The 12,531-nt window shown below is 35.1% G+C and overlaps 1 protein-coding gene across 12 annotated transcripts in view; it reads right to left on the bottom strand.

Annotated features, from left to right (window-relative positions):
* LOC128214665 (multiple PDZ domain protein-like) overlaps nucleotides 1-12,531 on the bottom strand; it is a 170,903-nt gene that overhangs the window by 147,001 nt on the left and 11,371 nt on the right. For 11 of the 12 annotated variants that reach the window (XR_008257953.1, XR_008257954.1, XM_052921243.1 and 8 more), the window contains exons 3-4: nucleotides 11,954-12,117; nucleotides 10,497-10,807 (exon numbers count right to left, since the gene is read on the bottom strand). Coding sequence is in view for 10 of the 12 variants with exons in the window: in XM_052921243.1 (XP_052777203.1) it covers nucleotides 10,497-10,807; nucleotides 11,954-12,117 (475 nt within the window). In the remaining 2 variants the exon portion in view is untranslated. Of the gene's footprint in view, nucleotides 1-7,855; nucleotides 7,933-10,496; nucleotides 10,808-11,953; nucleotides 12,118-12,531 lie in introns of those variants that run through there. The other variant, XM_052921251.1, reaches the window with a different exon arrangement.

Genomic DNA, 12,531 nt, shown 5'->3' with positions numbered 1-12,531 from the left:
CATTGCAAAAAGGAGACTCTAGACAAATACACTTTTGATAGGCCAAAAAAGAACACTTTTTTTAACATTCCATCTAGAAAAAGCAATCAAAGTAAATGTGAAATTAAAGTTTTGTGGCATGGCACAATATTTATCTCAGGTTTTACGATAAGTATCTCTTCTCCTTAAAGTCCCCCCACTTCTCCCTAATTTGACTGGTGGGAGAAGTGACTTCTCCCAAAAATTCAGCCTTGTTCTCGAGAGCCCTGGTGAAAACAACCCGAGATGGTAAAGAAATTGTCTGAAGTGAAAATTAACAAGAAAGAAGAATTAAGAGTATTCTGTAGGGATATTACTACAATGTGTGCATGAACATGCATGTACTTTGATAACAATACAAAGCTAATATTGTGCGCATTGTTTTCCCATTTAAGAAAGCACCATGCCCCTATTTTGGCCCACCCTGCCCTTTTTAATTCCTGGCTAAAACACTAAATACTGTAAAATCATGTATATTTGTCTGTACAAAAATTTCGTGGTTTTCCAAAAATCGCCGTTTTTGTGTGTAACTTACTTAAATTTCTGGATTACACATTTTAAAGAATACAGAATGCCAAATACATTTTTGGCTTTAATTGTTTTAAGGGGAATAGTTATTATTTTGTGAATAAATATTTTGTCTGGATTTTAAAAGCATGGATTGCCTAGTAGCAAAAAAAAAGCCAGGAAAACTTCATCCCGTGAATAAAAACAATTTACAAATACACAAAAATTAAGAAATGAGTGTTCTAGGCTTCCACATTGTTGGAAGTCATTTTGCGTGAAACATGCCATAATAACTGTAATAGAGAAATATTATTATAAAACATCAGTACCAAGTTTTGTTGAAATGTTCGATAAGAAAATCAAGCTCAAGTTAGAGATTGGAAAAGGTGTAGATTGTCTTCAGTTGACAAAGTCCCCTCTGCCATGCACCATCGGATATTAGACATTTAACCAAGGGAGGGCATGCAGGCTGGTATATGTAAATTATATTTCGAATTTGGGAGGTTTAATAGTTGCTCTACAATTGGTGATCAATTTATCCCAGTTTACTTCCCTTTGCTGTACAGAAATTATTGCAATCATTATCAAAATCATGTGACCACATTTAAAATCATGTGACCGTACTCAGAATCATGTGACCACATTCAGAATCATGTGACTGCATTCAGAATCATGTGACCACATTCAGAATCATGTAACCTTATTCAGAATCATGTGACCACATTCTAAATCATGTGACCATATTCAAAATCATGTGACCTTATTCAGAATCATGTGACCGCATTCAAAATCATGTGACCACATTCAAAATCATGTGACCGCATTCAAAAACATGAAATATCTATCCTTCAGAAAAATATTTTGCTTTTAGACATGAAATGTTCTATAGTTTAAAGATCTAAGCAAAACAATACAGCAATGAGATAAAAAATCTGAAATCCAGCCTTTTCCGAGATCAACAGTCTGCTCATCAAGGGAGATTACTGTGTAGAAGATTGCATGATGACAAGACTTTCTCCATATATTTCTTAGCGATGATCTGAATATTGCGTTCCATATAATGGAGTGATCAATCAAGAAAATAAGCAAAAAAATAAAACCTTCAAGTAACAAAAGCCAGCTAAGACAAAGTAGTTAAGAGTGTATGTTACATCGGACCTTAAATACTTCTGACACAATTTTTTTAGAGAAAAGAAGACATGATTTGTATGGTCAGATTCTTACCCATCCAATTTATTTATGGACATGAATCTTCTCTTATCAAAATGATTCCAAATCTATCTTACAAAGTCAGTTGAATGAAAATCCCCAAGGAAATCATAACAAGTCTTTCTACAGCAGTTAGATCAGAAACATGTCAGAAAAAACCCTCCATCCTCCAAATTTTGTACAAATTAAACACTTTAGCTTTCAGCATTTTGTACAAGGAAAACACCAATTATATTGATTCAAGTTATGTAAATTGTTTAATTCAGGATATGGTTTTATTATGTGAAAACCGAACAAAACCTAAGGGCTGAAACTATTTTGGCAATGGGTTTTGGGGGCGCTTAAGGAACCCCTATGGGAGTCAAAGGGTGTGTGGCACCATGTCACAGAGGCAAAACTGGCTTTTTAAAAGCACTTTTGATTGCCCCACTGACTTCAAATTTGAAGAAAACTAGACTGTCAATAATAACAACAAATAAGGAAACAACCAAAAGGTACCAGTCAACTCATTTTAAATAGATAAAAAAAATATATATATATTTATTAACAAATTGCATCCCAGGCTTAAGTTTAAGTATCGGGCATATATTGAAATAGCATTGAAATTTATCGACATACTATTAATTGCGGGGTTAATTACTACCTGGGTCAGTCCTTTCTGATAGCTGAATGTATAAAAACAAACAAGTAAAAAAGTCGCTCTAATATGATTCAATGCATAATAAAATGACATATTGCAGCAAGTCAAATTCAACCAACAGACAAATCGCTTCTAAAAGATTTGAATTTGCCAGATCTCTTCCATGAAACATGGCAATTTTTTATGTAAATTCCTGACAATGGAAAGTCTGGATAATAAATAGGATCAAATGAGCACAACTAAAGCGGCATTCATATTTATCAGAGGACTCTATTTCAACAAGAAAAGACCATTTCTGGATCATATTTTCTCTGACAAATGCATCCAAATGAATTGCAACTGTTACTGAGGATTTAAACGAGATGACAATATTGAATGATGACGAGTATTTCACAGGATTGTCACAATAAAACGAAAGTTCCACTATCATACTTGATTTGTTTACTTTCCCTTGACAGAGTTATTTATATAGATAATATTTAAGCGTTCTATAATTTGATAATTCAAAAGGGTCCAATGGGATCCACAGTCTAAAAACCAAATATGAATGTTAATTTGACCTGAAATGAGAAGAATAAAGAAAAATTCAAAGGTACTGTTTGCTATGCTATTTTTTATGAACAAAAACAAAAAAGGAGCAAAATCTATTAAGCCAACAAACCTATGTATGTTATGCCTAAGCTTCTAAGGGTAATAAATTAACATGTACAAGCTAACCTGACAACGAAGGCACAATACTGCTGATTTAACTTAGCATTTCATGTTTCGAGTTTCAAATCAAGTGCAAAATAGCCAGTCAGTCGAGTATCACATGGAACTAACTCCTGAAGAGGCATGCTAATGCACCAGCAAAGCATTCACACATGTATAATTTGCATTGTTCTCATTTCAACATAACTGAAATTACATTCATATAACGGCATGGTGACAAAAGACACTTTCTGAAGTGTTAAAACAGACTGTTTGAAGCAGCTGTGGGGGCAGTATAAATTGACTTACTCATTGGTGCAAAATAGCATTGTGATTATACTTTGTTTAACTGGTGTTTTTTTTCACTTTAATTAAGCTTCTGATCTACAATGTGTCCTGGATTCAATTCACGGCCAGGATCTAATGTGTTGGGTGTTATCACATAGCTAGACAAGTGGATTTCTTTTCCTTCTAAAACTCATTAAGCAAAACCATTGAGCAGTATAAAAAATATTGAATATAAAAAGAGCAAGTGCAGATGCTTTTTGCTACATCAATAATCCAAAAACAATAAAAGAAATAATCACACACTTTATCACTGGAATATAACGGAAACCAGACAATGGAACGGAATGTCCTGATTTCTTTCCAGGCCACATTGACACAGTGACATTGTCTTTTATGGGAAAACTATCTTCTCTTCTTCGCCATCTATGGCAGTTTTCTTCAGCAGATAAAGATGTTTGGGGAAAGCACTTTACCATGGGTGGTATTCAATATGCAACTTAAGTGAATCTTATGGGCAAACATCATTGACTCCATTCACTGTATAGGTCCATTATTTCATTATCCAATTAAGACCAGTATTGAATACCATATATCTTGAAGTATTCTTATATTTTCTGGCAGAGGGATACTTCTGCAGCATTTGGGTCATGATTACAAGACAGTCTAAGTTCAGACTCAAGTAAACACATTTAAACTGCAAAACTTCATTTTGTTGTTATCTTCTTATTGAGTATTGATGAATGAAATCTGATGATTCTGTGTACTATTTGAAACCATACCATCACTTACGTTTATTTTTGCTTAAAAAATGGAATAAAGATGATTAATTAGTGTTTGTAATATAATAAAATAGCTTTTCTCTTTTTAAGATTTATAGTATTAAATCATGGGCCCAGAAAACATGAATTGTTATGTATGACACTACCCATCTAAGTTTCATTGAAGTTGTGAAAGAATATCAGCATGCACATCTTTCTCCAGCAGCCAACTGTTTGAATGGCAAATTTCAATTAACTTGGAATTTCTTGTTCATGGTAGAAGGCAGATAAAAGATAAAGTCAATCAATGTAGAAAACATGAGAAGGGCAAAACAGCCTTATAAATCAATTCCAATATACATACAAGCTAATTTGGTTAAGAAAAGTCAGAGAGTATTTTTGCTTTCCAACAGCTTAAAGGGACTAGACACCAGATCGTCCAAAAATCGGCAAATCCAGTATTTTCTCAAAATGAGCCTAGAATTATCAATACGAGCTAGTATGAGGCTGGATAATACTTTATTTTACATGACTAAAACAATAATTTATCGCTGTCTTAGATGAGGGCAGTGGTTTTTTTTACTCAACATTCTGGGAATGGGCCCCGGGGTCTTTCTGATTGGGAAAAATGAGTCATAATTTCGTCTAGGGAATTTCAATTTTTGCCTCGAATTGAACATTAATGCTTTAAAAATATAAACACTTGAGCAAATTTCACTTGGAAAGTGTGTTGGTCCTCATTTTTTTTAATAGTCATGTTTTTGTGTTTTTTTTGGTAACAATTATATTCCACCTTATTTAACTCTATGTTGCATTTTAATTCCGTCCAACTTGAATATCAGAAAAATCTAGACAACATTGTCTTTTGTGCAATACAGAGCATGCAGATAAAGTTTTAAGGAATTTTAATATATATATGCACGCTACATAAATATAGGATGGTAAAATAAGCTTGAAATAAGCTCCGTGAACTAGTTATATACCAGCTCATTCTTAGCTATATAAGAGAATTAATGTTTAAACAGAAACTTAAAACACGTTAAAATATGGTAAAAGACCCGTATATGCCAAGAAAGTAATCCCAGAGATGTCTGATTAAAGAAACTTGGAAGGTATCTTTCTAAAGCTTTTAACAATTTTCTTTGACACTTGCTCTTACAGAAGCCATGCATTGTCTTGGTATAAATGTTTCATGTACATCTGTATAAATATTATTATGACAGCTGCGAGCCATTTAATCAAGAAGTTGAATAACTAGTGTTGGGAATCGGTTGCAGTATGACTGAAGAAAATCGGTTCCACTCAAGTAACCGATTATCGATTACAATTGGTTTCTGACAATACCTTTATTGTAAATTAATTCTTGTACCATATCGCGTATTTGTTAACTAAGCTTATAAGTATGTTTTAAGTACAGTACACTCAACGAGTTAGACCCACTTTCTGTTTCCCTCCGTGCATTTTCGCTATCCGGCCAACACAATGATTTTATCGACTGTCCGCGTTCCTCAGAGTTTTAATTTAAGGCCCTCGGAGGGTGATCAGTCGACCAAAGAATAACGAACGTGGCGTTCCTCGGAGGGGTTAACTCCGCGAAACTCTGCAGACACTTGAAAAGAATCTATGCTTAAGTTATTTTATTTTTATTACAATTTTCAACCGATTACAACGGCTCCAGTAAATCGCTATTATTCTTTTTCCTCTGCCCCTTTTGAATGAAGTTAGCTTACCACAAGAATGCAGTCATATTTCACTAGTTGCACATGCATCTTATATAAACGTGTTTTTGCTAATGACTGAATACATTGATAAACACATTTCATCCGAGAAAGGCTAGGTTACACATTTTCGGAAAATCAGGAGGTCAAATGCGTTCAAAGTTCACAGCGCATGGTTTTGAAGGCCTTCTTGCCTCATTTTCGGTTTTTAACCACCAAAATAATAAATAGTATATTCTACATTGTATTGATCACGCGCTTGGCGTCAGAGGTCATGGTTCAGAATCATGTAAATAGTCGGCTGCTTTATGATGCAATAAAATTAGTGGCAATACTTTAATGATTCAATGTTTATTATTCAAGGCAATATTCAATTGGCGTTTACGGACACAAATACAAATTAAACTTTGGTACATGTAAGAATCTTTTACGAGGGAAAAGTTTTACTCTCAGGAGGAACTAGACTTTATCCCTCAGAGTGAGCAAGAAAGTAGGTCTAACTTGTTGAGTGTACTATATATGTATTTAGTGTTGTTGTTGTGTTAATTATTTATAAGCGATAACAACTGAACACTTCCGAATGTATAAATGGACTCCAAGGAGAAAATAGGTGGAAATAAACCGAACACAAATAAGGAGGGCAAAGACAATTAAACCAACTTGCCGGTTGAAAAAATGATTGATTATGACCAAATACAATTAATTGTCGCCAGTTTCAGGCCCAACCAATCAATTTTTCGATTATAATTGATCACTGAAACATCACTACTAAGAACTACTTCGTAAAAGAAATTTTACAACAGTAGTCTTAAAAGGACACCATATAGGTTGATGTAAAATAATTGTTTTAATTTAAATGCATTATCATGTTTAACTCAATATGCCTTTAATGAACAACACACAAAATAAAATGATTTGTGCACTTTTAAAAAAAAATTGATTTTGGAAATATGTTTGTTGTTTAATTAAAAGCTTCATCAGGCCACCAATTCCCCAGTTAAAAAATAGCACACCAAAACATCGCTAACATTTTTTTACCTCAATCTTTACCAAGTTACATTTTTCGCCCAATAAGCTAATTCTTGGAAACATGACAAATATTCTAGACAAAAGGATTGAATGGTGGAAATAAAAACCTAACTCTAGTCTGCACAAATAATGATTACATTTCTGCAGAATATATATCACATGTCAGAGCTATAGTAATCAGATTTGTATCTCAAAGAAGCTTTAATGCCAAGTTTAGTTATATAATTTCTTCAAAAAGGAATTAAATGCGATTTTTTTGTCTTTCGCAAATATTTAATTTGATTACATGAAAGTTCTGCCTTCTACTTGGAAGGAATAAAGCCATTAATAAAACAAGAGCACCAACTGTCACAAAATATGCTCATCCTAATTTTTAGACAAAAAGTTAGATGATATTTAAGAGGTTGTATGTTAAAGTAAGAGAGCAGACACTGTAAATACAGTTTTTGGCAATACAAGGGTTATAACTCTGGAATGACTGAGGTGAAACAGCTGGTTTTTGAACCTGACTGAGATATTCTGCCTATACACATTCTGACCAAATTTGTTGATGATTGGACAAAGGATTCTTAAACTTTGAAACAGACAATACTGATTTTTGGTAATCTCCATAATAAAAGGGTGATTACTCATGAGTGACTCAAAAAATATGGCTAAACTTGTCAGAGATATAAAACCCATACACATTCTGATCCAATCTGATGATTGGTCAAAAGCTTCTGAAGTTATTGATCGGACAAGTCTAATTTTAGGCAATTCTACAATTAAAGGGTGATAACTCTCGAGTGACTACTGAGATATTGTTGATTATCAAAATGGTCCAAGATATTATGCCCATTTACATTCACATTAGTTTATATAGTATCGTTACAGCATTAAAATTACCCTTATTAATAAATTGGTAAGGCCTTTTTCTAATTTTGCCAAAAAAGGCCTAGAATATTTCAATCACAGTTCAAAAAAGTTGTCGAAGAACATTCCTGATAGAGTTCAAATACCTTTGCCGGCAAACTTTTCTAACACATACTGAATTCCTCTCAAAATACACACACATCAGAGCATCACCATAAATTTGACAAAATTAATTAACACTCCACATGTGCTTTATCACAGAAAAGCCTATTTTCCATATGCTTTGATTAATAACAGAGGCTCTATATTTCCTTGCTCAATACTCAGAATGGTTCACTTTATATCAATATTCCCCCCTTAGTAAAAAAACATCCAACAGAATTCTGAAAAACACTGTCATAAATATTCCTAAACTGATCAAATATTAACGTAAACTGCTGACAATGCTTGCTGCAGCAGAAGGTAAATCAAACAGACTAGGAGAACAGGGAAAGCAAATGGTCCTAAACGTGCCAGGACAGAAAATGATGTTCTTGCATGCTATTGAATATTAGCAAATATTACGGCTCAGACTTCCCTGGCACCTATAACATCAATTAAGGACTTATAAAAAAAAATACTGGGGCCCTATCCTCAACATTTTTTCCTGGAAAAAAATCAAGCAAGGAGAGCTTGAGAACAAGAGAAACAAAAAATTCCTAAAATAGTCTTATTGTATTGCTTCAGTATTTCTTTGGTTTGGTAACGAGAACAGTGTTTTTGCTCCACTTTTTATATATTGGGAAAACCATTAAAATTGTTAAAATTAGGTTAAGATGATGAAATTTGGATTTTATCAAGTGCCTTGGTTAGGGTCAAAGATTGATTTAAAAATGTTAAAGAATACAAGATTGGCCCCATTTTCAATTGAAAAAATTAACACTTAAACACCACACATATCTTCTCTTGGCCTAATGCATATCGGCGAGGCAAGGAAACATATGAAGAAAATTTCTGCTTTTCCACAAAAACTGACCCCTCAAGCTCAAACTGTCCCTGATTAAGGAGCCTAAGTATGCCGGGTTAGTGGCACTTCATATCCTCATTTACATACAAACATTCTCTTCATTGACTGACAGGCCTTCTTTCATATTCATAGAAACATAAATTGCTTTTTCCTAACGAATATAAAATTACTGATCAATCAATGACTATTTTTTTAAGATAAATCATTAAGTATCTTCACATAGTAACAAAATGTTATGTCCATTAAATATCCTTAACTGCATCACTCTGGCCATTAAATATCTATCAATTGCATTATTCTGTCCATTAAATATCCTTAAATTGCACCCAACTGCATCCAATGCCACATGGACCTTTACATTTAAAAAAAAATTAACCATTACAGTCCTGAGCCATTAAACGGAAGAAGTAATGCATGCCATTGTTTGTTCTCTTACCATTTTCAGAATGGGGCTGGGGCCTTTCTGTTTGCAAAAATTGCCCTTTTTGACTAAAATTGATAAATCCAAATTGCCTGGACATGAACAAGGGGGCTTTCAAAAAGACTGAAATGATAAAATATTTTTTTTTCTTTAAGATAATGCCAGCATATTCCTTACAGCTTAGGTTCAATTTTGTTTTCACACTTGAAAATATGTTTAAAATATGTTTATGTTTAGAATTTGCAATGGGGCCTCATATGGTCCGAAAAAAAACACAAGGCATGCACATTTCATGATGAATTCTCAACCTTTTGTAAAACACTTTTTAAATACAATAAAAAAATTAGCAGAGCACATCTGACAGTTGTAATGAAATAAGTAAGCTAATATATTAGTTGCCTTTCTGCAAACATAACTATTAATTATTGAAAGTGTTACGCTGTTTGTAAGGCGTGAAGGCGTGTTTTAATTCAAAACGTAAAATTGATAATAATATTTTTTTGTTTGAACAACATTTGGAAAACATCCTGTCACAGGAACAACTCTCCAATAAAATACAGTGCAATAGAGTTAGCAGAACAAGAAAATAATTGAGTCATCCATCATCAAATAACAGTCCATATTGAACTTTATCTCTAGTTCACATAGGTCAAATATTCTGTCTGGCTTTTTAAAACCTGGCTAAAACCCTTGTCAAATTCATATTTATCAATTTCTTCACAGACATACTCAATTTCATCACCTTTGTACAAAAGGCAATGTGTTTTATTTCAATGGCACTTATTGACTTCGTTAGCACCCTAACCCTTTTAAGCGCAGCTTCGTGCCATTTTTAAATCTTTCGTTAAACATTATTACATCCGATATCCATTCAAAACTTATATTCAGACAGACGAATAAGCATTGATTAATGTTTTGCACCGGTTTCTTCAAATTTTCAGCATGAATTCCCAGACATCAAATAACCTTTTCAGATTAACAGTTCCAAAAAAGAATCAAGCAAGCCTAATCATGTAAATCAGAAAATGGATCAATATGACAAAAAATCTGTACAAAACTAGTTTCCTTTGGAAATGTAGCCTGTCTGGTTATGTAAAACTTGAATTATTTACAAGACACAATGGACTCACAAGACACTGACAACGCTGAAAGAAATATTTGTAACTGTTACCAAAGGACAGATTTATGGTCACATGATAACCGTAGACAAACAAATGCACATGGACTAAAAGAAATAATTTGTAAACAAAGTAGGTAATTAATGAGGGCATTCTTTATCAATTACAGTGTCATATAAATCAGTATACTAGTGCTGGGCTTGCAGACTTGTGCTAATAAATTTGACCATTGCAAACAATACCTTTCAGCAATCCCGCCAGGCTGGATATCCTGTACATATATGGCCGGATCGCCTGGGTTGGCGACTACACTGAACCCGAGGGACTGTTTTTCTGGCTTGAACAGCTTCATTGTCTCAATCTCTCGTCCCGCACCAGCTGCCTCGATCACGCGCTGGAACTCATCGTTGTACGCAGGGGTTGACTGGTAAGGCAGCATGCTGGTGTGAGGTATCTCTGCTTCAAAAACGGGGTTTGTATGGCCAACTGGGGTGAGCTGAAGTTCCGGTAGAAAATCTACATCGTGTCCCTCAAGGCCACCGCTCTCATGAACCTGCAGAAAGGAATAATACCCTAATAAAGCCTTCAATGTTTTAGACATGATATGAACTGCTCAAAAGTCAATTTGCTTTGATATGATTAACAAAGCTTTTTATTGGCACACATGTCATAACTGGGATGTAAGAAACAAAGGGAACTAACTCTAATTGTACAGAAAAGAAAATCAAAACATTATTCTACACCTTTATTTAATGAGCAGCAACAGGTACAAAGGAAATCTCTCAGCACTGACACCATATAAATACAGCCTTTAAGTATGCTTGAAAACCTGATGGTTGAATCATGATCACCCACACTAGTTAGCCACCCAATCACACCCACCTGTTTTAGCTCTTCAAAGGAATCCTACAGTACCACTAGCTGCCTAAACAGGATTCTGTAGAATACAGATCAGGACAATAACATTGTCATATTGGTTGTGGTCCCCACCTGTGACATAAACAACCCAACCACACTCACCTGTTGTAGCTCTTCAATGCAGTTCTGCAGTTCCCGTAGCTGCTTAAACAGAGGGCTCCGTAGCATACATTTCAGGGAGCTCACATTGTCATAATGGTTGTGGCCCCCTGTCCCCCACCAGTGACATAAACTGTCCCCCAACTGTGACATAAACAACCAAACCACACCCACCTGTTTTAGCTCTTCAATGGAGTCCTGCAGTACCAGTAGCTGCCTCAGAGGGCTCTGTAGCATACATTTCAGGGAGCTCACATTGTCATAATGGTTGTGGCCCCCTGTCCCCCACCTGTGACATAAACTGTCCCCCAACTGTGACATAAACAACCAAACCACACCCACCTGTTTTAGCTCTTCAATGGAGTCCTGCAGTACCAGTAGCTGCCTCAGAGGGCTCCGTAGCATACATTTCAGGGAGCTCACATTGTCATAATGGTTGTGGCCCCCTGTACCCCACCTGTGACATAAACTGTCCCCCAACCTGTGACATAAACAACCCAACCACATCCAACGGTTTTAGCTCTTCAATGGAGTCCTGCAGTACCAGAAGCTGCTTAAACAGAGGACTCTGTAGCATACATTTCAGCGAGCTCACATTGTCATAATGGTTGTGGACCACTGTCCCCCACTTGTGACATAAACTGTCCCCTACCCATGACATAAACAACCCAGCCATACCCACCTGTTTTAGCTCTTCAATGGAGTCCTGCAGTACCAGAAGCTGCCTAAACAGAGGGCTCTGGAGCATACAGATCAGAGAGCTCACATTGTCGTCCTGGCTGTGGTCCCCAGATTCCCATAGAAGGGTTTGAAGATGATCCAAGCACTCTGCTGCATGGTCACCATCTGCAAGCCGTAAAAGGTCATTAAAGGTAGTAGATCACACTGTTTGATGGTAAGTTTGTCTTCTTTTAAGTATTTTGATTATTTTTCAGTTGACAGTTTAGGAAATGCTTTCCTCTTCATTTGTATTTGTGCACATAATTACTGCATATTTACAAGTGTATTTGTGTTCATGATTCCTACTTTTACAAGTGTATTTGTGCTCATGATTCCTTCTTTTACAAGTGTGTTTTAGCTCATGATTCCTTCTTTAACAAGTGTATTTGTGCTCATGATTCCTTCTTTAACAAGTGTATTTGTGCTCATGATTCCTTCTTTTACAAGTGTGTTTTAGCTCATGATTCCTTCTTTAACAAGTGTATTTGTGCTCATGATTCCTTCTTTAACAAGTGTGTTTTAGCTCATGATTCCTTCTTT

The sequence above is a fragment of the Mya arenaria genome, chromosome 13 (assembly GCF_026914265.1).
Source record: "Mya arenaria isolate MELC-2E11 chromosome 13, ASM2691426v1".
Taxonomy (NCBI): domain Eukaryota; kingdom Metazoa; phylum Mollusca; class Bivalvia; order Myida; family Myidae; genus Mya; species Mya arenaria.
This window is presented reverse-complemented; position numbering and strand designations above follow the sequence as displayed.